The following is a 25381-nucleotide window of genomic DNA, read 5'->3' as shown; positions in this document are numbered from 1 at the left end:
CTTTATCCAGTTCTCGAGCTTGTTGTTTGCTGTGTTCTCGTACGTACCTTTTGTCAACTTGATGTGCCTCTCAGTTTCTACTTTGCTAAGTTTCTCTCTTTTTTTATTGAGGTAGGATTCATATGACATAAAATTGTCTGTTTTAAAGTGTACAATTCAGGGGCAGTTAGTACATTCACAGTGTTGTACCAGGATCACCTCTGTCTAGTTCCAACACATTGTATCGCCCCAAAGAAAACTGTGCCATTTAAGCGGTCACTCCCTTTCTCCCCCCTTCCCTGACCTGGCAATTACCAGTCTGCTTTCTGTCAGTACGGATTTACCTATTTCGGATATTTTATATAAATGGAATCAGACTTTGATGATACAAATGGTAGATGTTTTAGTCCCACAAGTCCCCAAGCATCTGTTAGTTTTTATGTATTTTCTGTCTGTTCTATTGTGGAGTCATTTCTGTTGGTACATTTTCCAGTTCATTCATTCTTTTCTCTTTCCTCTCTATTTCTGCTGTTGAGCTCATCTACTTAGACTTTTATTTTGGTCATTGTATTTTTCAGTTCTGAAATTTCTACTTGGTTCTTCTTTATGTCTTCTGTTCTTTGCTGAGACTTGCATTTCTTTGCTGTAACTTTGTCTTTTTTCCTTTATTTCAAGCTTTTTTTGTAATCGATCTTTGAAGCATTTTTATCACGACTTCTTTAAATCCTCGAGAACTGTAACATCTCTGGCATCTCAGCGTTGGTATTTATCAGTTGTCTTTTTACGTTTCATTTCAGATTTTCCTCTTTCTTGGTATGACTAGTGATTTTCCATTGAAACATGCACATTTGTGGTATTACGTTATGGGACTCTGGATCCTATTTAAACCCTCTGTTTTGGCTGGCTGTTTCTGATACTGCTTTGGCAGGGTTTGAAAGGAGGAAGTGCTGTCTCACCGTGGCCGTGTGCCAGGTAGTTTCCCAGCTGGCCGCTGTTGACACCCATGTCAGGAGGTCATCATTGCTGGGGGGCGTGGAGTTGTCTCCCCAGGTCATCTCCACTGACACCCTGAAAAGGTTGGCTTGTTCCTGCTGTGTGGTGGTTCCAGGCCTGACTTTCCACTAGGCCCTGTCTGACAGCACTTCAGCAGGGATGGGCAGTGCTTTTCCTTCCTGCCTGTGGGTGGGGGTGAAAGTTCAGGTTTCCCACGTGGTTTCCACTGACATGGCTGGAGCCTGAGGCTTTTGTATCAGCAGGGGTGAAGTCCCAACTTTTTACTCAGCCTTCTTGTATACTATCCAGGCAGGGAACTGGGGTACCTTCTTACAAACCTGGCCTCCCCACTTGGCCTTTGGTTGTGTGGATGGGGTGGAGCCACGGTTTTTTGTGTAGTATTTGCCTGGAGTAGCTTGTTATTGTTTAATTTTTAATTTTTTTTTTTAAATCTTGCTGGGTTTCCCTTTTCTTGTTACTTTGGTTAAAGAGCAGGCGTTTTCTTTTTCTTTCTTTCTTTTTTTTTTTGGTTTGAATCCATTGCCTTCTTCTTCAGCTCCAAATTGGGCATATATGAGGGGAAAAGAAAACATGGAACCCACCACTGTGTTAGTTCTTATATCCTGAAGTCCTCAGTCGGTCTGCTTTCTAGTCTCCAGTTTTTAGAGTTGTATTAGGTGTGTCAAATATAATGCTCCGGACTTCTAGTTATGTTACTGGGGTTTACAGGGAAGTGCACAGCTGCTTCATTTTCCTGCAAGCCGCAGTCTTTTCCCACAGGTTTTAAGATGTGACATCAGCTTCATTTAGTTCTAGATATTATCTAATTTCTATTGTGACCTTTGATTTGCAAGTTATTTAGAAATGTATTCTTACTTTCTAAGCTTTTACCTTTTTACCTGTCACCTTACCAGTTTACCTTTCTGTATTGAGTTTTAGTTTGGTTGCACTGTAGTCAGAAAACCTTCTGTATAATTTTGGTCTTTTAAAATTTTTGAGATTTTTTTTTAAGACCCAGCATGTGGTTGATATTTCTAAATGTTAACATGTGACTTTTAAGGAATACGTTTTCTATGTTTTATTGGGTATAGTTTTCTATATAGGTCAGGCTGGTTAATTGTGTTGTTTAAATTGTTGATATTCTTACTGATTTTTTTTTTCTGCTTGTTCTATTAGTTACTAGGAATAGTGGTTAAATTCCCCTATGATTGTGAATTTGTCTTTTTCCTTGTAGTTCTGACCACTTCTGCCATACCTATTTAGTGTATATAAATTAAAATTGTCACATCTTTCTAGTGTATCTAACCTTTTATCATTACAAATGTCGCTTTTCATCTCTAGTTCTTTTGCCTTAAAAATCAACTTGATCTGATATTAATATAGTTACATATTATACATACAGTTAAATTGTGTATGTTGTACAATATAGTTATATTATGTAATATAATTATAGGTACATACTAATAATATCTCTTTTGATTAACGGCTACATTATCTTTTCCCCTTCTTTTCTTGCAACCTTTCTGTGCCCTTATGTTTTAAAAATGTCCTGTAAAAAAGGCATATAATTGGGTTATGTTTTTTAAATTTCTTTTTTATTTAAAGCATTACTCTATATATTTTAATTACTGATATGTTAGTCTAAATCTACTGTATTACTGTTTCCATTTTCTACTTGTATTATGTTCCCTCTTACCTCCCTGCTTGCCTACTTTTGATTTTATTTGGAATTCTCAGGGGAAGGGTGATTCTCAAAGGAGAGGTGGAGGTGATTTTGCCCCCTAGGGTACATGTGGCAAAGTGGAGACCTTTTGTTTTTCACACGTTGGGGGAGTGGTGCAACTGGCATCTAATGGGTAGAGACTAGGAAGGCTGCTTAATGTCCTACAAAGTATAGGATAGCCCCCAACAGCAAAGAACTATCTGGTCCAAAGTATCAGTAATGCAAAGGTTGAGAAACCCTATTTAGAGTGTTTGAGTAATTTTAATTTTTCCATCCTTTTAGCATTCTCTAGTGGTTATCCTAGAGAAGGGTTCGGCAAGCTTTTATTATGAAGAGTCAGTGAATATTTTAGATTCTTCAGGCCATATATTCTTTCTGTCATTTATGAGGTGTGATCAACAAATACAGTGACTGCTGCTGCCGAGTGCCTTCCAACGGAAAGGCAGGGATCTTCCACATGGGAAGCGCGCGTCGAACCTCAGTAACAGTGTGTGACAAGTTTCCGCTTATTCGCTGCAGTCAGTCAGGTGTGAGCTACGGTTGAGAGAAGGTGTGTTTTAAAGTGTGTTGTAAACTATGCTCCATCATGACAACGCTCTGTGTCACACATTGCTTATGGTATATGGCAATTTGTGTCAAATAAAGACATTACGGTGTGTCCTCATCCACCTTATTCACCAGATCTGGCTCTTCCCCAAAGTCAAAATGATTCAGGACATCGAGGCAGCCACAGCAGCACAATAAAGACAGTCACGAAAGAGGACTTCCAGGTGCTTCAGAAAGTGTCAAGAACGATGGGATAAGTGTGTTTGAAGTGAGGAGGAGTATTTTGAGGGGGATTAATGGCAATGTGTCTTTTACTGTAATAATTTTTTTTTATGTAAACGTTCACCGTATTGTTTGATCACACCTCGGATTCTTTCCTTCCTTCTCTCCCTTCTCCCTCCCTCCCTTCTATCCTTTTTTAGAGTGTTTTAGATTTATATCAGAGTCGAGCAAAAGTACAGAGGGTTAGCTCTGCACCATATACCCCTTGCCTGATCCCCCACATACGTAGTCTCCCCCAGTATTACCATCCCACAGCAGAGAGGTACATTTGTTAGAGATGATGCACCTACACCGACATCATTGTCACCCACAATCCATAGTTTACATTAGGGTTCACTCTTGGTGTTTTACATTCTGTGGGTTTTGACAAATGTAGTTTGGCATGTATTTTATAATCACAGTATCTTACAGAATAGTCTCACTGCTCTAAAAAGTCTGTGCTCCGCCTATTCATTCTTTCCTTTCTCTTAACCCTTGGTAACCACTAATCTTTTTAATGTCTCCATAGTGTTGCTGTTTCCAGAATGTGGTGTAGCTGGTATCCTACAGTATGTATCCTTTGTAGATTGGCTTCTTTTACTTAGTGATATGCATTTAAGGCTCCTCTATCTTTTCATGACTTGATAGCTCTTTTCCTTTTAGAGTTGAGTCTTAGGGGTGGTTAGTATTCCATTCTTGGGATGGACCACAGTTCATCTGTTCACCTACTGAAGGCCATCTTGCTTGATTCCAAGTTTGGCAGTTATGAATAAAGACACATCTGCATGCAGATTTTTGTGTGAATGTGTTTTCAGCTCATTTTGGTTAAATACCAAGGAGTGCTGTTGCTGGATCACAGGTCAGAGTAATGAATTAGAGGCCTATTGCTCTACGTCCTCACCAGCAGTAAGTGCTGTCAGCCTTTGGAACTGGGTCAGTTCTAACAGGTGTGGAGTTGTACCTCACTGTTTTAATTTGCAATTCCCTTATGATGATGGACATCTTTTTATATGCTTATTGGCCATCTGTATATCTTCTTTGGTGAGATGTCTGTTAAGGTCTTTGGCCCAGTTTTTAATGGGGTTGTTTGTTTTCTTATTGTTGAGTTTGTGTTCTTTATATATTTTGGATAACAGTCTTTTATCAAATATGTCTTTTCCAAATGTTTCCTCCCATCTGGCGACTTCTCTTCTCAATCTCTTGGCAGTATCTTTCATAGAGCAGAAGTTTTTAATTTTGATGAAGTCTAACTTACCATAGATCTTTCCTTTGCTGTTGTATCTATAAAGTCGTTGCCATATCCAAGGTTGTTTAGATTTTCTCCTATATTATCTTCTAGGAATTTGATAGTTTTGCAGTTTACATTTAGGTGTGTGATCCATTTTGAGCTAACTTTTATGAAGGGTATAATGTTTGTGCTTCGGTCTCCTTTTTTTTGCATTGCGTTATTTTTATATGTGCTCCTTTGTCACACATCAGTTGACTGTATTTGTGTTAATCTATTTCTGGACTCACTATTCTGTTCCATTGATCTACTTTCATCTGTTCTTTTGCCAGTACCACACTGTGTTATTTACCATTGCTTCAAAGTAATCCTCGAAGTCAGGTATTGTCAGTCCTCTGACTTTGTTCTTCAGTATTGTGTTGGTTATGGTGTGTAAACTTTAGAATCTGTTTGTTGATATCCACCAAATAACTTGTTGGGATTGTAGTTGGGAAGAACTGACAAGTTGGGAAGAACTGACATCTTGGCAACATTGAATCTTCCTATCTATGAACATAGAATATCTGTCCCCCTTTGATTTCTTTTATCACAGTTTTATAATTTTCATCGTATAAATCTTGTACATATTTTGTTAGATTTATACCTATTTCATTTTGGAGGCAGTGTTAATGTAAGTGGTATTGTGTTTTAAATTTCAAATTCCATTTGTTCATTGTTGATATATAGGTAAGTGATTTTTTTTTTTTGTATATTAACCTTGTATTCTATAACCTTGCTGTAATTGCTCACTAGTTCCAGGAGATTTTTTTGTTTTGTTTATTGATTCTTTTGGATCTTCTACATAGACAGTGATGTCATCTGCAAACAACGACAGTTTTATTTCTTTCTTCCCTATCCATATGCTTTTTATTTCTTTTTCTTGTCTTGCTGTATTAAGTCCTCTATCCAATATGATGTTGAAAAGGAGTGGGGAGAGGGGACCTCCTTGCTTGTTCTTGATCTTAGTGGGAAAGCTTTTATTATCTCTCCATTATGTATGTTAGCTGTAGTTTTTTTATAGATGTTCTTTATCAAATTGAGAAAGGTCCCCACTATTACCTAAATTATTGAGAGCTTTTATCATGAATGGGTGTTGGATTTCGTCAAATACCTTTTCTACATCCACTGATATGATCATGTGATTTTTCTGTTTTAGCCTGTTGATGTCGTGGATTACATTAATTGATCTTTGAATGTTGAACCGGCCTTGCATGCCTCACATATGAGCAACTCCTACTCGATTTGGATGTATAATTCTTTTTATACATTGTTGGATTTGATTTGCTAATGTTTTGTTGAGGATTTTTGCACCTATGTTCATTCTTTCTTTAAAAGAAAACTTAAAAAAGGAGATAACATTTTTAGCTTGGGGCCATACAAAAAAGACTGCAGGCCAGATTTGGCCAATGGGCTATAATTTTGCCAGTCCCTTTCCTAGAGATTACAATATGCATGTTTGATTTATTAAAGTAATATAATTGATACTTCTATCAATTAATATTTGCCTTTTCCAATAAAGTGCAAGGACTCTAGAGTACTTATAATTCTACCTCTACTAACATATACCATTTATATCATGTATTTTAGTTTATATATGTTAAAATCCACACGATATTATTTTATGCAGTCAATATTCCGTTAGAATTATACACATATTTATAGTTTTCATTTATCTTCGTTTATTTCTGTTTCATCTAAGAATTTTTCTTGTATGTGTGTAATTTTTTTTTCTGTATTTGGAGCATATTAGTTTGGCAGTTACTTATTTAGAACTGTAAAGATAATATTACATTGCGTTTGGCTTTTATGGTTGAAGTCAGTCCTGTCTTTTTGTTGCTTATTTGAAGGCACTTTGTCTCTTTCTGGCTGATTTTAAGATTTTCCCATGGTTTTTGTTTTTTAGCTGTCTTAATGTGTGGATATCTTTTTATTTATGTGCTTGGGGTTTGTAGGACTTTTTTGAATCTAAGAGTTGTCTTTCTCCAGTTTGAGGAAGTTGTCCGGCCCCCTTCTTTTTTTTTGGGGGGGGGGTATTGATTCTGCTCTATTCTTTCTCTCCTTTCCTTCTGTGACTCCAATTGCACGTCTGTTCAAACGAATGGACATTTCAAGCTTTATTCTTTGTATTTCTTTCCTTTTCTGTATTTTCTCTTTCTACTTGAATATATTCTTTTATGCTATCTCCCAATTCCTCCTTAAACTATGTATAATTGGGGCTCTTATACCCGCTCATTGAGCTCTTAGTTAGCATTTTTCATTTTTAGACTTTCCATTGATTTCTTTTTATGGTTTCTAATTCTCTGAAATTCTCAACCTTATTTTCTGTTGCCTTGTACACAATAATAATATATAAAATTTTATTTGAGAACCATTGTCTGATAACTGTAATAGTGAGACCCTTGTTTTTCTATTGTCCATTTGTGTGTGTGTGTCTCTGTGTGTGTGTGTGTGTGTGTGTGTGTCTGTCTGTCTGTGTGTGTGTGTGTGTGTGGCCTTAATTTATATTGCTTTATCATCCCATGGACTTTTTTGGGGGGAGCCAGTTTTTATTTATAAACTTGTTTTTTAGAGCAATTTGAGGCCTAGTCTAGTATCTTTCTTTTAAATTATTCTTATTCCTAAGAGGCAGCCTATAATGTATCCAGCTTTTATTGTTCTTAGCAGGAGGCTTGATCCAAATTACCTAGTCCTTTATTACCTGAAATAGAAGACTATCTTCATATTTCTTGGTATAAGAGATAGATAATACTTCTTTTTTTCCCATAGAGTTAAGGTAATTGAGTTGGGGTTTTCTCTTTTTAGCTAAAAGCCTCCTTATAGAATTAATATAAAAAATAGAAGTTTTTTCTTTGTAACCTTGACTATAGAATGGTGGAACCACTTTTGAAGGTCAGAGAAGGAATTGTGTTTTATGAGGCCTTTCTATCTTTGACATATGACACTAGATATCTGTTTGGAAGACTCTCATACCTAGATTTTCAAAGGTTATTATCGATAACGTGATTACTACTAAACTGGAGAACTGAATATGTTATATGTGCAAAATACTTAAAAACAGATATGAAATTCAGTCTGACCTTGGTAAGACTCACACAAATAGGCAGATAGTTTTTTGTGATTCTTAAATATTTCTAAAGGAGAAAATTCTGAAATAAGCTATTGGCAGATGTAACCCAGTGGCTCATAACTTAAGTCTGAGGCAAGAAGTTCTTTCCAATATCTAATCTAACTATTGTGTTTAAGCCCATTCATATCCAGTCAGCACAGAAGTAGAGAACAGTTAGTGACTATAGTCCGTGTCATAGTATTTTTTATCGGTGTAGGATTCATAAACCCAGACAAAAGCTGTATGAACAAAGGCGTGATGTGCAGATTTGTTCAGGGGATAACTGTAGTAGGATATTTTTGGTAGATGGTAGGAAATGAGACTAAACAAGGTAGAATGGGGCTGATAGTGTAGGGCTTTAAAATACTGGAGCTTTTGACTTTGTCTCGAACTTTAGAGTAAGAGTGAGAAGTCAAAACAAAATTGTTGAATATTAATCTGGCAGTGCTTTGTGGGGTAGACCAGAGCGAAAATATTGGAAGCAGGAATAACAAAAAGCTCTAATGATGAAGTCGTTATAAAGTGATAAGAGCCTGACTTTTTGTGGTTAATTAGGAATGGAGAGAACGGAATGCATTTGAAAGAAGAGTATTTGGTGTTTTTATCTGGGATGTTGAGAGAGAACGATAGGGTTTTGAGTGTTAAGTGTGAATGAATGGTAGCATAACATTAGTATCAATACCAGAAGCTGGAAAATCAGGTTAAAGGCAGATTGCAAGCAAGGATGATGAATTTGGTTTAACACAACTTGAATATCATCTGAAAATTTTTTTGTAATTATTTAAAAGAAAATTTAACAAAATGATTAAAGTAAAAGGAAGAAGTTGTCCTATGGAGGAGTCCCCCCATTATTTCTCCGGAAGTTACTATTATTGTCAACTTGGTGTATATTATTTGACTATGTGTAAGTATGTACGTGTGTTTATCTGTCATTCATAATCTTCATCTTTCTGTGGGGGCAGTTGGGAGAGATGTAACTTATCCTTTTTAATGCATAGTATAAATGTACCTTTATTTATGGAAGTTTAGGTTATTTCTGATTCTTCTTTTTTTAAATTAAAGACGTTGTTGCAGAGGAAATTCTAATATAATTATTTTGGGGTATTCATCCAACTATTTTCATAGAATAAATTGGGCCAGTGGTTAAGCAGATTTATCATTTTGATACAGGTAACTTTCCAGGAAGGTTAGTATTAATTCTTGTGTGTGCGTGTGCAGATTAACAGTGTTATTTTTTTGTGTGTGTATGTTAAAGGAAGTATATCATGTATTTTGTGTGTGATACCTATTGGCGATGTGTGATAGGGAGTCCAGCTTTCTTAGTCCCTAAAATTAACATATAAGAAGGTGATGAAATGGTAAATATCCTCTTGGAACAGGAGAAATCCTTCTGGTTTGGGAAAATACAGGATGGCAATACATACAAGGTGTGATCACAAAATAAGGTGACTGTTGCTGCGGAGTGCCATCCAACAGAAAGGCAGGGATCTTCAATATGGGAAGTGGCGCGTTGACACTTAATAACAGTGTGTGACAAGTTTCAACTTGTTTGGTGCTGTCAATCAAGTATGAGGTACAGTTGAGAGAAGGTGTGTTTTAAAGTGTGCCGTAAATCATCCTCCATCATGACAACGATCCGTGTCACCCATCGCTTCTGGTACAGTAATTTCTGTCAAATAAAAACATGGTGTGTCCTCATCCACTTTATTTGCCGGATCTGGCACCATGTGACTTCTGGCTCTTCCCCAAAGTCAAAATGATTCAGGACAACGAGGCAGCCACAACAGCACAACTAAAGACAGTCACAAAAGAGGACTTCCAGAACTGCTTCAGAAAGTGGCAAGAATGATGGGATAAGTGTGTTACAAGTGAGGGGGAGTGTTTTGAGGGGGATTAATGGCAGTGTGTCTTTTACTGTAATATTTTTTAAAATTCAAACATTTACCATATTTTTTATCACACCTTGTAGAATTGGACATGAAGTAATGGTGGTGGTGATTGAGAAAGGGATATCCTGAAATTAGTGAAGTTCTGAAAACTACTTCCAGTAGATTTCATAATAGGGAAGGAGATAAATCATTTTAGCTTTATTTTACAAAAATGTTTAGGTTTTAGTGAATTTTATTTCCATGGGGACTTGACTCCCGTTTTAAAGTAGGAGTCAGTGAGGATGTTTATTTTACTGTCAATTCAACTGGAATAAAAAAGAAGAAAAAATGTTCATTTTAGCTTGGAAATCTTTCTTTCCCTAGTAGTGGAAATAAAGGGTAGCTTTGGATTTTTCTAAGGTAGTTTAAGCTTTTAGCTAATTAAAATTAAACCCTATAATGCCTTGTAGTTGTATTATTAGAAACTATGAGCTAGGTTTATTGTATGTTTTTATCTCTTAAAAATTAATTTGGATCAAAGAGCAGAATCAAAATTCCACGTCAATTTCATGATCCAGTTCATTAATTCTATGGCAAATGTATACTCTTGACAGAATGATGTTGTGGCAGCTGCTACAAGCAGTGCACTCTGCGTCTGGACAGATGGAGTCCTGTGCACAGTTAGCATAATAGTAAGGTAGAAAGTATCCTTGGAGGCCTTTTTCTCCCTCTATTAAAATACAATTTTATAGGAAACCAAAGTAATCCCAATTTTAGTTTAAAAATCTTCTAATGTAATATGCAGACATCACATTAATTTATCAGAAGTGATATATTTCAAGTAAGACTAATTTAAGTAATTTGAGCTAAAGACCCTTTCTTGTAGTAAGAAAAGGTAATTCATGATAACCCATGACTGAGACAGGCTTTTAAGGAAAAAAATATGTGAGAATAATAGTTTTGAAAAAGATTAATGAAGTTAAAGGGGACAGAATTACTTTGTTAAAATATTTATGTTTAATTATTTACACTAAGAACACAGTGTCATCATTTTTTTGTACTTTCAAATATAGGTAAACATCTTATTTTTTAAATTAAATTTATTGGGGTGACAATTGTTAGTAAAATTACATCAGTTTCAAGTGTACAATTCTGTAATACATCATTTATATATTACATTGTGTGATCATTTTTTACTTTTTGATACAACAGACATTTAGTTACTTCCGTAATCCTGGGTCAGTGCTTTTGGGGATAGGTGATGTGATTTAGTTTCCTGTTCTTAGCACAGTGCATACGTAACATGTAGGATGTGGTCTGTATTTATTTATTGACGAATTTCTCATCTGAGTCTACACCCTGAGTACAGTTCACCTTGTGTCAAATAAAAGAGCTGGTGTAACATTAATCACAGACATAGTTACTTGCTGAAGGTCATCTTTGTGAAGACTATGATTCTCCCCAGCCATTTACCAAGTTCTGAATGGCTTTTCCCTTGATTTTGGGGCATGGATTTTGTACTAGGATCCACCCATGAAGTTTACCCCAGTTGCTTCAGGAAACATCTGGGGTTTGTGAATACAGGAGTACCTAAACTGGAAGTCAGTACTTCTAGTTAGTTTAATACTTGAAGATGTGACTTTGTGGTCACGGAAATTGTGTGGACGTAGAGCAATCTTGTTAAGGTATGATTCAGCTTTATTCTTGCATTTTGTTTTTTGAACAGTTGAAAATCTGAAAATTGAATTTTATTATAGAAATGATGAGAATAATAAGAAGTGATAAAAAATATATAACACTTGAGGAAGTTCACTGATTGTTAATTAAGTGTATTTCTCTGTGCAGGTATAAATTGGTCACCCAGATTCTATCCCAGCAAGAAGGAAGTGGAAAATACCCTTGGAAAGAAAATTGAGACAATAAGAAGACCAGAATTTATTTTTACATGGTTGTCAGCTCACCTACCAATATGGACACTTTTACCACCAGTTTTCCTCCTGGTGGAGACAGTGGGATGACAGGTTCTCACTCTGAGTTCCAAAATATGTTAATTGATGAAAGGTTACGATGTGCCCGTCATAAAATGAATTATCAGACTCTGAAAGTTGAACACACAAGGTAAATTACTTACATTTGGAGGTGAGGGGCTTGATTAAAAACTTTTTTTGAATGTTTGCTCTGGAATGTACAGTACTATTTTGTTATTTCACAGTATATACGTTTAAAACTTTTAATACACTAATTTTTTGCTTTAAAATTCTTTTTTTTAAAAAAACTAAGCATGATATCAAGTAGGTTATGAATTTATAAGAGTCTTGTTTTGAAAGTATCAAGACATATGAAATTAAATGTATCTGGGTGGCTAAATTTGTTTTTTCCCCTCAAAGTAAAATTGCATTCTGAAACTACAGTGTTAATAATTAAATGAAACTCTAAAGAAAAGATATTTGCAGTTTTAATGGAATATATGATTTTGGTCTTATTCTGCAGTGTTGGTTGACTACGTAAAGAAATGCAATTAGAAAGCAAAGGGTACGCTTAAAATTGAATTCTTCTAATTTAAAAAATCAGGTTGCAAGATGAGTACATAAAGTCACAGAACGAACTCAAGCGCCTGTTGAATGAAAAGCAAACTAACCAGGAAAAACTGCAGCTGCTGCTTCAAGAGCTAAGAGAGGAATTAGTAGCGAAAACTAAAGACTTAGAAGAAATGAAGCTGCAGGTAAGAAAATATATTTGAGTTAATATAAAAATAGTCAGATGTTTAGTGGAAGTAAGTAATTTTGGTAAATTTGGTAAATTCTCTCTATATTCTTAATAAGTATTTTGCTATATCTCCAGCTGGTATAAGTTAATTCTCTTTCTTATATTCTAGGACGTTCGCTACCATCTAGGGTTTAGCCACGATACTGTTATTTTATGTAAACTTATATTCTCTTACCTATTCTGATTTAAATAATATTTCACTGTTCAGAACAATTGAGAGAAAGTCCCGTTTGAATTGATAAAAATTCAGAATTAAAGAATATTTTTTAAAGAAAGATTGACTATTTTTCTTTTAAGTATAGTAACGGAAATTAAGCTAAAAAAGACTGATAGTTATTTTTAAGGCGCTTCTTAAAAGACACTGTACAAATAACACATGCACGTAATTTATGTGTACAGTGTAAGATAAACGGAGTCTCTAAAGCAAAAGATCATTGGTACTTAAGTACCGATCACAGTTTCTTTAGTTAATTTTCACAGTTTTTAATTTTCCCAGGAAGTAGAGCAAAGCTAAACTTCTGCACCAAACTAACTATAAATTTCAAATTAGTAGTGATATTTTCCTATATTCGTTTAATCTCCAAATAGTACCAGCTGTGTATTTTTGCTTATCTAGTGTTTGGTACAAATATTAAGGCATTATTACTAGCAGAGTTATAAGTTGATGAAGTAAAAAGCCATCTTTCGAGTGATCTAGTATGGCACATCACCCATCTCCTGGATTTCTTGGAGAGCAGTGTTGGAAGAAGTTTGTCATTCAGTATCTGCTTGAAATCATCCATTGTTGGGAACACAACCCCTAAGCTTGGGTTGGAGCCTCCTCTGTGCTTACTGTTTCCTTCTGAGGAATATTTGAGACATTTAAACAAAAAATAAAAACTGCAGAGGGAAATGCAGTTTAAGCTTTTAGAATTGCATTCATTTGTTTTGCAAAGATTGAGAAGCCTGTATGAATGGAATCTGTGAGCACTAGAACCCAAGGTATTGAAAGTATTCTTCAGGCCTTGCAAATGTAATTACTCTGTTTCTTGAGAGTAGCAACTCTACAGGCTTGTTTGTACCAAGCACACATGAACAGTAAGCTTAAGAAGACTGGAGTGGCTATATTAATATCAGATAAAATAGACTTCAAGACAGAGTATCACTAAAGATAAAAAGGACATTTTGATGACGAGAAAAAGGGTCAGTTTACCAGGAAGATGATGACCTTCAACAAATAGCTATGTTTCTATGCCTTAGTTTTCTCTTATGGTAAAGGGGATAAAAGTTGTTATTCAATAGGGGTTGTTGTGATGACCAATGAGGTAACATATTTTTAGTACATCATGTGGCACATAGTAGGTACTCATAAGTGATGGCTATTTTTTATTCTATTTGAATGCAGGCCCCAGGCGGGCAGGAACTTCTTTTCAGTGTGTCTCTGGTACTCAAGACAGTGCCTAGAAAATATTTGTGGAATGAATGACACAAATAAATAGAATGAATGAGAATTGTTCTGTTCATACTATATAATGTCACACTTCTTGTTTCATACGTACCTAGAGCCTCAGTGTCTTAGAGTTGATAATTATCTAGTTCTCTTTCATGTCTATTACGAGTTGAATTGTGTCCCCCAAAAAGATATGTTGAAGTTCTAACTCCCAGTACTTCAGAATGTGATCTTCGTGTGGAAATAGGGTCTTTGCAGACATAGTTAGTTAAGACGAGGCCACAGTGAAGTATGGTGAGCCCTTAGTCCAATATAACTGGTTCCTTATAAGAAAAGCGGAAGAGACACAGAGACAAACACATGGGTGGGGGACAGGGAGAATGTCCTGTGGTGACAAGCAGAGATTGAAGTGCTGCAGCTGCCGAGGAATGCCGAGGCTCGCCAGACACCACCAGCGGCTTGGACGAAGGCAAGGAAGGACTCACCCTACAGTCTTCACAGGGAGCATGGCCCTATTGACACCTTGATTTTGGACTTTTAGCCTCCAGAACTGTGAGACAATAAATTTCTTTTGTTGTAAACCACCTGGGTTGTGCTTTTTTTGTTATGGCAGCTCTAGGAAACTAATACACTATCCAAAGAACAGTTCTTTTTTGGAGCACCTGTGACACCCGGGTCATCCTTCTCTGCTTCAGTGCTGCCATGGGGGAGAACCCGGTGAACTTTTATGAGACTGAACCCGGTGAACTTTTAAAGTGATCCATCTCCTTTTCTGGACTGGAGCAATGAAATCGTCCTCCCTGTGGTCTCCCTGTTGGTTTCTTGTATTGTTCCTTGGATCTATGCAAAATAACTTTGTTACATTTCTCCACATGATAGTTCCCCAAATGTTTGCTGAAAAATATAACTTATCTGGTCAATTTCTATTTTTCAAGATAAACATGCCTGGTTTCTATGTGATCTTTATCTGGCAAAAATTAGCTAAAGAAACATCTATGCATATCCATACATATATTGAAGTACTTGAGCTATTTGCTTAATGGATGTTTGCAATTTGTACAAATTGTAGTTAAGTTCAGTAAATTCAACAGAGTAAGATCAGCAAGAAATATTTCAGTGAAGGTTTCTGAAAGATGATCATTTTAAAAATATACATGTATTATCTTGTCTACCTGCAAAATACCTTTTCTGAGTTGAGATTTAATAATCCTTTGGCTTTTATAGAAAAACGATGTAAAAGACATTCATTTGAAGCATAATTCTGGGTCACATGTACTTGTAGTGAATGAGAATAATAATAGTGCCTGGCTCAGAGGATGACTGTAAAGATGAAAATGAGACACATAGAAAGTGTTAGTATAGTGCTTTGATGTGGTAAATGGTTAGAACATGTTAGCTATTATTGTTATTATGTTAGCAAAACCTTTTTCAAAAAAAATATGGGAGTCATTTGAAACATTTCTGATAAAAATTTTAAATTAATTTACCAAAAATTTATGTTTTCTTTGTGCCAGGCAATGAAAACTGTATAACCCAGTATGTTTACTATTTCATTTAGCTGCTAGAAAGCTCAGAGCAAAATGTATTACTCAGGTTCAGTCATTAATTTGTTAAGACTATCTGGCACAGCAATATTTGCCCTCTTAAATTAAAACATTAAAACATTCTTTGAAAAATATTGGTCTATTTTATATTAATATGACAAGTGTTGGAGTGTTAAAGATTTTTTTTTGTAGATTTAATATAGGTAGTGACAGACAGACTGTTAGATGATGAAGCGTTCTTGTAAGTTTCTTTTGAGACACGTAGTGGCAGTGTTCCATTAGAAGTCTAAGACACAGCATAATTTCCTCCAAAAATGGCATGGGGAAAATCCTCTAATTCTGTCTATGCCTCTGATGTATGTGTGCTATGAAAGAGAGGGTAAGGAGGGAAAATAGGGTTTTCTTTCTTGTATGTGTGCTTGTTTTTAATAAGATTTTTAGACAATAAAGAAAAAATCTAATGGAGATCCTTTTTTTTAGAGACCTTATAGATCATAGGATTCCCTTGTAGTTACCAATTTCAGCATTCTTTATTCCTTTTGTATAGATCCTAGTTCCATCTGTCATAAGGACATTCATTATTAACATCTTATAGTGCAGATCTACTAATGAGAAATTTTTTTCAGGTCTTATATACCTAAAAAAAGTTTTTAAAAAATATTTTTGCTGAATATTGAATCTACCTGGATAAGCCCCCCCCCGCCCCCCCCCGCCCCCCCCCCCGCCATACTTTAAAGATGTTGTTCTCCTGTCTTCTCATGTGCGGTGTTTCATATAAAAATTTGCTGTCATCCTTAACTTTGTTCTGTGTATGCAGTGTCTTTCTTTTCCCCCCTTGGCTGCTCTTAAGATTTTCCCTTTATTGCTGATTTTGAGCAATTTGATTGTCAGGCCTCTGCACTTTTATTCATTTTTCTGATGCTTGGGATTAATTGGACTTCTTGGGTCTGTGGGTTTATAGTTTTATCAAATTTAGAAAATTTTTTGGCATCTCAAAATTTTTCTTTTTTTTTTCCTCCTCTTTCATCTCCTTTGGGGATTCCAATGTTAGGCCAATTAAAGTTCTCCCATAGCCCACTGATATTCTGTTTATTTTGAATCTTTTTTGTCTCTTTGTTTCATTTTGGATAGTTTCTGTTGCCATGTCTTCAAGTTTGTTGATCTTTTTTCCTGCAGTGTCTAATCTGCCATTAAGTCTATACAGTGTATTTTTCATCCCAGAAGTTGTAGTTTTTATCTTCAAGTCTAGTTTTGTTCTTTTTCATATCTTCCTTATCTTAACATGTTTATTCTTTTATCTAGCTTTTTAAGCATATAGAATTCAGTTATAATAACTAGCTCAATGTCTGCTAATTCCAACATTTTCTGGGTTGGTTTTGGTTGGTTGATTTTCTTTTCCTATTTTTGTGGGTAGTATTTTCCTGCTCGTTTCATGCCTGGTAAGTTTTTATTGGATGCCAGACATTGTAAATTTTACTTTTCTGAGTGCTAGATATTTTGTGTTCTGATAAATATTCTCCTTGGGTCTTGCTAAATGGGAGCAGATTAGTATTTAGTGTAGTGCTAATTATTTCCCACTGCTGGGACCCTTCTGAGTACTCTACCAATTTCTCTGTGAAATGAGGTTTTACAGTCTGGCTTTTGGGACAGTGAAATGTTCTTAATTGTGTATAACTCTGGGTAGTCATGCCTCTAATCCTTTCAGGTAGTTCTTTTCCTGGCCTTAGGTATTTTCCTTACATGCATGAGAAGATGGTCAATACTCTACTAAATGAATCAAGAGGGATCTTTCGCAGATCTTCATAATTTTCTTTCTGTGCCACACTCCTCATATTACCCTGTCTTGTGACTCTAGCCACACTAGTCTTCCTGGATTCTCAGTTCCATGCTGGACTTTCCTCATGTCAGGGAGTCCATGAGACATTGGAAGCTTTCTCAAGCTCACTTTCTTTGTTTTCTGTCTTTCAAACATCTTTTTCATGTCATTATGTCCAGTGTCTTGAAAACTGTTGTTTGATTTTATCCATTCTTTTATTTGTTTCAGGCAAAAGAGTAAATCTAGTCTCTATTATTCCATATCTTGGAAGTGGAAGCACTTTTATTTTAAGTTAACTTTTGATTATGGAAATCTGAAGTACAAAAGATCTTTGAATAATGCCATTTCATAATGTCATTTCATTCTAACGTTGATGAGAAAAATAGTCAATTCTTGGTTGGAGCCATTGTTTGCGTGGAGTTTGAAGCTTCTCCCCATGTCTGTGTGGGTTTTCTCTGAGTACTCTGATTTCCTCCCGCATCCCAAGATGTATATACCTGTGAGGTTAATTGGTGTGTCTAAATGGTCTCAGTCTGAGTGAGCGTGGGTGTGTGTGTGAGTGTGCCCTGCAATGGAAGAGCGTCCTGTCCAGGGTGGGTTTCTACCTTGCTCCCTGAGCTGCTGGGAGAAGCTTCAGTCATCTGCAACCCTGAACTGGAATAAGTGGGTTGGGAAATCATTATCTTACTTGTGTTTATACATCTTTCTGAAATATATGTATAGCTCACATTTATTTCAGTGTTTAATATTAGACGTGTTTTGGGTTTTTGTTTAGAAGTTTGATGATATTTTTGTGACCAGAAATATGCCATAGGAACTTAACTTTTGTTTATATCAATTAGCCTGTGGTGAAATTGGTTTTGTTATAAGTTGTTTAGCTTGAAGTCACAGTTTCCGAGAACCTATTGAAGACATTAAGTGATAATTTACGATAGAGTTTATGTGGTGTGGTGCATCCCCCATACTCATCAGCCAGCATCGATAATTACCATCTGTGAGCCAGTCTTGCTTTATCTTCTAAACTCTTCCCCCACCCCACATCCCACATACACCCAATCCCACCCCTAGCTCTCCCTCAACCCCTCTGGATCATTTTGAAGCAAATCATCTTTCAACCCTAAGTATTTGATTATATATGAAGCCGAGGAATTAAGACACCCCCCCCCCCCACAGAAAATATCATTAATTTCTTTAAAATGGGGTTGTATGCTACTTTGGATTAGCAGCCACAAGAAGGAAGTCATGTAGCACCCTATTAACCATCATAGAAATTGCTTAGCCTGGGGCCTATTAGACTGGGGGGGGGGGGGTGTAAGTAGCCAAGAGAGCATACATGATAATAGCATACAATGAGTAAGAGTCACAGGATGTATAGTTTCTACCCCTGCACATAAGATAACCTAGTAACGTGCATTGTTAAGACATTTTCAGCCCACAAAGTGAATGACCAACTGAAACCAAGGATCCTGATTCAATATATAATTTGATTTAACACATATTTTCTATTCAGTGCCTTAGCCCTTTCCCTTAGCAGTCATTAACCCCCTGAGGCAGCCAGAAACCATGGCCAGGCCTTGACTAAGAGTCACAGGTATGGGTTTCTGTTAAGCTAAAGATAACATCATGGCCTGAGGTGTGTTTCAGTTCCTGAGCCCTAAAGCAGAATGACCCCTGGTCACATCCTCAGGAAACCAGACTGAGGGACACCAAAGCCGACCTCAAGACCTCAAACAATGATTTACTGCCTTTACCTCACTCTTGAGCAATCAGCAATCACCATGACTCGAAACCCCTACTCATGGTGACTTGTGATGTTTGCTCTGTAAAGCCCCTTGTCTGGAAACCATCAAGGCATTCGGGCCTTTGATCATTAGCTTCCTGTTCTGGGCGGTGCCATTCATAATAAAATAGCCAGTCTTTCTCCACTGCAATTCTTGGTGTTTAGTGTTTGGCTCTGCTAGCACTGGGTGGACGAACTCTTTCTGTTTGGTAACATTTGTCTCTATTATGTACAAGGCAATCCCTACTTAAAAGCATTATCACAATAGCATTATCATACCTAAATGTACTTAAGGAATATTATTTCTTAATAGTGTATCTTTGTTCAGATTTACCTCAGTTTTGGTTGCTTATTTTTAAAGTTGGTTTGTTTGAAACAGGACCCAAATAAGTTTTGCCTATTGATCTTTTCCTTTTAATTACCACCTCTCCTCAGTTTGGACTCTTGATGCTATCCATCATCCAGACTCTTAACATCATAAACCAGATTTTACCAAGAGCTTTCTGTCTCGTTTCTCTAGCCCCATTCATTCACTGCCTTTCCTTCCACAGCCACCAGTTCTCTCCCAGCAAAGCTTTTGATCCATCTTGCTTCTTCCTACAATATATATGGTAGTGCCATTTTTAAGCTTAAAAACCCTCAATGAATGAGCAAGGTACAAAGAAATGTGTATAGTATGCTTTTCTTTATGTAAAAATTAAAAGTGATATATATATATGCTTATGTATCTATAGGTTGTGTTAAGAAGAAGCATAGGAAATTAACAGTTGTAGCTCTGAGAGGGAAAGTGGATGACGTAAGTGAGAAGAGGATTTAGTTTTTTAGTATTTTATTTTGTTTGAATTGTTTTCTTTATGCAAATATATTTATTCATTTTAAGTAAAAAACTTTAAAAAAAGTAAATACTATTGAATACTGAGTCAGTTATAAGAGTTTGAACCTGGTATACCAGAACCTTCCACTTTGTGGCACCCACCTCTTTCCCATTTGTTCCCAGCCAGGGTGCAGCTCTCCTAGTTGGCATTTGGTTGTTACAGTATCTACAGATTGCTACCAGCATTAATGCACAGGGACCCCAGATTCTAAATTTCTTCTATTTGCTTAGTGTGGCCCTTTAGCTCACTTTTAAGCATCATTTTTCTCCAGGGAATTTAAAATTTTATCCATTATTTGGTTTTGGGTTCTACCTAAGTTTTAGTTTGCTCATTCCTTTGATGTGCCATTCTTTCTATCCTAAATATCTTTTCTATTTGTCTTTAGCTGTCTGGTAAGCCTATATTTCCCATTTTTTAAGTTATTTGTAAGTATAAGTTCTTTTTCACGTGAGCGTTTGAGCTTCTTATGGGGAAAGATATGCTTCCTGTGAAATTTTGTAATCTTTAGAAAGTCAGACTTTTTATGCTTCAATTTCTTTACGAAGGGGATGATAATGTAGCTACATTGTGGATTGTTGCAGGGATTAAAGAAGTTAATGCATGTAAGGTATTAAGAACAGTGTGTTATGCCAATAACGGTATGTTGCACGATGCTTTATATATAGTAGGCATTGATTCAGCAAAATGTTTGGAATATTTAGAGTATAGATGAATAAATGAATGAATTAAACCTTTTTCTTAGTGTTTAGAAATTAATATTAATACAAACTCGGATTTCTTGCAACCAGCATTTGTTCATTCTAGAAATAATAAATGAGTGGTTCCTATGTGTCAGGCAGTAGTTCGAGGTGTTGGGAACACTTTGGTAAATAAAGACTGTGCCCTTCAGCTTACTAAAATAGTTAATTACTCCTTGAAAGATGTGTTTTATAAGATAGTGTAACAGGAAGGAGCCTAATTTAGTTTTGGAGATCAGAGTAATTATCAGCTTTTTCTGACTGAAAATAAGTCTTTGAATTCTTCGTGGTATACCAAATTATTACCCCTTTATTTTGCTTGCCTTAGGTAATAGGCTAATAGCCATTGTATCCAACATGATACTTAGCTGCCAATGTAGTTATTCCTAACAGTAACAATAATTAGTGACTGTCTTTACCTCATGTTAATGGAATTTTTGTCATTTCTGAAGAGAGCCTAAAATCGATATTCTTAAAGTATTGTTTCAAAAGATGGTTCTATGTATATAATGATTACTGTTAACTTTGGTATATTGTGAAATTTCTATGAATTACATTTCATTTCATAAATAGAAAGGCTTTGAAATTTTGCAAATTCTTGTTTTAATATTTGTGATTAAATATTTAGAATTGTTTGTGTTTCTCTACATATTAGGTATTAACTCCACAAAAGTTGGAATTATTGAAAGCCCAAATACAACAAGAATTAGAAACTCCAATGAGAGAGCGTTTTAGGAATCTGGATGAAGTAAGTAATTTATGCAGAATGAACTATGCATTTATCTTCACGTGGAAAGCTTGATGAAAAGCATCGTTCCCCTCCCCAAAGCCCTGCAATAGCTCCCCGTCTTACTCAGGCGGTAGTGGCCTTTGAGTCTGCCCAGCATCAGACTGCAGGATCCCTCTGACTTCCTTTTCTCCAGCCACACTGGCCTCCTTGATGTTTCTTTGGCACCTCAGAAATGCTGTAGTTCAGGAGTCTGCTCTAGCTGTTGCTTTTGCCTTGATATGTTGCTTCTCCAGATACATCTTGGCCAACTTCTTTATTTCTTTTAAGTGTTTGCTGAAATGTCACCTCAACGAGGCGTACTTAGTCCAACCCCTGCCCCCATTAATATTGCAACCTGCCTTTTCCATCTCTCCTTAGATTAGACCTTTGGATCCCCCTTTAGCCTGCTTTGCTTTTTATTTTTCTCTAGTACTTCCTAACTTCTGATATGCTATTTAATATATATTGTGCTTATTTTTTATAATCTCTTTTACCATCTCTAGGAATATAAGTTGCATGAGAGGAGAAGCCTTATCTGTTTTGTTCACTGTTATATTCCAAGTTCCTAGAACAGTTCCTAGCATACAATAGGTGCTCAGTATTTGTTGAACAAAAGAATGAATTTCATGCAACCTCAGAAAAGTAAAAATCTGTTACAGTTTTTTCCTTCAGATTGTGAGCAGTTTCCTCGTATGAAATCTTGGTATAATATGACTAAATGTTTAAAAAAGGGGACAGGAAAAGATGACAGACATGAAGTATATTAGGTACTATATTAGGCATTTTATGTGTATTATTTAACAAATATTCTGGGCCTTGACCATACGTACAAATAAGTATTGGTTACTTCAAAATGGACCCCTCTGGAAAGCTATAGTCTGGTGATGCTGCCTTGACACAAAATAGTTGTGGATCTTGTTTTATAAATGGCTTACTGGCGTGGTCAGGTCATCTTTTGAATATCCCTCTGATGGATAACCAAAGCATTATGATTTGGGAGTAGATTTAATTTGGGGATGTAAACAAAATCACTTAGACCTAAGTAAGGTAGGCGATCAAGTGAAGTAAAACCATTTTTGAAATATCAAAACAAAGTATGTCTCTAATAAAATAAAAAAACCCATTTTCTTTGTTTGTAAACTGGCTTAGAAGAGAAATATGTCAGCTGAAGGTTTACAGGTTCCTGAGTATTTTAGGAGTCTTCCTTGCTACTTCATTTTCTGATATATGTTGAAATAGAGTGTCCTCCATTTTTCTGCTCTTTTGTCTAAGTTCTTACTGAGATTCAGAATGCCCAGCAACTTTCGTTGTGTGGAGAAGCAGACTTGGAGTATGCCAGGGAATATCCTTTATCTACTTTGAATTCATCCTGTCTGAATTTTAGGGGGGTATTTTTTATTTTATCATAAAATTAATTTTTAATCTGTATTTTGAAAGGTGTGCTACATTCTTAAATATTATTTTTTTAAGTCCAGAGGTCAAAACTTTTGACCTTGTCAACATTTTTATTATGAGAATCAGTGAGGAAATAAGGTTGATTGAATGGTAATTGGCTTTATTGGTAATTTCTCAGGAATGTACTAATTTTGTGTGTAGGATATTTGTTATGAGAACTTTTCCAAGGTTTATTCATACTTCTGTTAAGCTTGTGTTTTACTTTTAGAATTGCTCTGAATATAATGTAACTTAAAATTATTTATATTTGCAAAAGTGATTTTTGGAGTGAATACAAATTTCATTTATAAATTTGTGATAAATTGCTGTCTCCTTATAATTTAGGAAGTTGAAAAGTATAGAGCTGAATATAATAAGCTTCGCTATGAACATATATTTCTCAAATCAGAATTTGAACACCAGAAAGAAGAATTTGCACATATGTTAGAAGAAGAAAAAATAAAATATAAATCAGAGGTGAGTGATTGATTTTGCTAGATTAGTTGTTATCCTTTTCTAGTCAATAAAATTTTATGATTATATTTTTTGTAAATCCCAAGTAAGAGTTGATTGCATAGTTTTTTTTTTAATGTGAATTATTTGTCATGATTTTCATCTGCTGTCTAGCAACATTTTTCTTGTGAATGTTCTTTTTTAACTATTAGATTTTTCTGTTCTTTTCCTCCTTTCTTTTGCCCCAATCAGTGGCAATAGTCAGTCTCTTTTCTCCCATGGCCACACAGAAAGACTTCTCTTTGCAAATACTTGTATAGTTTATCCGTATGATTCCTTATTTAGCACTGTCCCCCTCTCCTCCTTGGGACTCTGTCACCCATGCACCTTGTTTCCCTATATAAACAAGAGGTTTATACCTTAGGGTGTGCCCTTCACCTTCAAGGTGTGTACTTTGTTCTGTGACGTGTGCAACTGCGGCGTCCTCTCTGCTTCCTGTGGTGTGCACCCCTGCTCTGTCTCTCCTGCTGGTGGCAGCCTCTCAACTCCTTTTGTGGTTTGTCTCCTAATATTCCCCAAAATGGGGTTTGTGTTGCTCATTCTTTATGTTGCTCTTAGATGATTTTTCAGGATGGAAAGAGAAATGCCAATTTTATCCTGCTGTATTCAAATAAGAAATCTAATGCTAGTTGAATTTGTAAAAATATGTTTGTCTGTAGTTAAGTGAAACATGTTATGTACAAACACATATGCATTATACATTTATTGCATTGTCTTTATTTGGAATCAAGAGTTAAAATATACTCACTTCCCTTTGCCAGTAACTAATTGGATCAAATTATTTATTCTTAGAAGTGAACAAACTGTTCCATGATTGTTTGATATGTAAGAAGTTGTATGAACTTTGTTTTGGATCATTTGAGTTCATTAATAATACAGTACCAGAAAACTATAAATATTTATAATAGTCTTTTGCATTTAAAAAATTCTTTACAGCTTTAAATGCTTTATTCACATATGATCTCACTTCTCTTATAGTAGTGTCTCCATTTTAAATGAAGACACTGAAGCACTAGATAAGTGCATTGCTCTAAGTCTCAAAGAAATTCAGCAGCCAAGTTAACAGCAGAACTCAGGCACCCCAACTCCCAGTGCAGAGTTGTAAGTTTGAAATTACCCATGATTTGAAATTGCCATGCCAATTAGAAGCCATCCCACAACCATAATTTTGTCAAGAGATTAATTGAGCCATACATACTATGAGTGATGATGAAAGGGTTTGAATCTGTAATTATGACACTTAAAGGAACTGCATATAAAAATTTTCTTGTGGAAAATAGGAATAATAAAGATTTCCAGTCTAAAATGTAGATTTAGTATAACTGAGGTTAAGGTAGTAGTGCTTTATTTTATACTTTGCTTTTAAAATCTAAAGATGATTAGTTTAGATTTAGTTTACCTGGTAATGATTATCTGTATTCTCCAGTTTTTTAATTTTATTGTTGTTTTAAAGAATGAAACCGTATCTGAAATCTGATGACTAATCTACTTTTTACCCAAGAAAGACAAAATGATAGTCACTAAAAATTTTAATGGATCAGTGAATTATGACATTCTTAGAAATCTGATGATAAACAGCTAGTTAAGAAGCCATAATTAGTAGAGGCTAGAAAAGTAAGACTTTATGAAAAGACCAAAGTTCTTTTCTTTCTACTTCCCAATTGATTATGCAGGAGCAATATTAATTAGTGGATAATTGGGTACTTGCTTTCATTCCATCACTTATCGTTATACTCCAGTTTCTATAAACAATAGTAGTAAAACCTAGTGAGATGATTGTGGATCATGAAACAGCAGTAAAACTTCAAAGCAAAACCTACTCTTGCCATACTCAAATCTTACAATTTAAACTGGTAAAAATAATTCAATGTACTAAAATAATTGGATTTTCTTTCATTAATTAACTCATACAATACTTGTGCATTTTCATTTCTACAGATAAAATAAGTAACTGGATATCCTTTAGTGTGTTGGTTCT

At 35.5% G+C, this 25381-nt stretch overlaps 1 protein-coding gene across 2 annotated transcripts in view; it reads left to right on the top strand.

The window, feature by feature from the left end:
• The window catches only part of CEP83 (centrosomal protein 83), a 113570-nt gene that overhangs the window by 27048 nt on the left and 61141 nt on the right, over positions 1–25381 (top strand). For both annotated transcript variants that reach the window (XM_074325265.2, XM_019710315.3), the window contains exons 2-5: positions 11586–11858; positions 12312–12462; positions 21343–21435; positions 23236–23367. In XM_074325265.2, coding sequence (XP_074181366.2) covers positions 11686–11858; positions 12312–12462; positions 21343–21435; positions 23236–23367 — 549 coding nt within the window. In that variant the 5' untranslated portion in view covers positions 11586–11685. The remainder of the gene's footprint in view (positions 1–11585; positions 11859–12311; positions 12463–21342; positions 21436–23235; positions 23368–25381) is intronic.

Source organism: Rhinolophus sinicus, chromosome 1 (assembly GCF_057876585.1).
Source record: "Rhinolophus sinicus isolate RSI-liver-muscle chromosome 1, RSI-T2T, whole genome shotgun sequence".
NCBI lineage: Eukaryota > Metazoa > Chordata > Mammalia > Chiroptera > Rhinolophidae > Rhinolophus > Rhinolophus sinicus.
The sequence above is the reverse complement of the archived record's forward strand: the minus strand, read 5'-3'. Positions and strand labels throughout refer to the sequence as shown.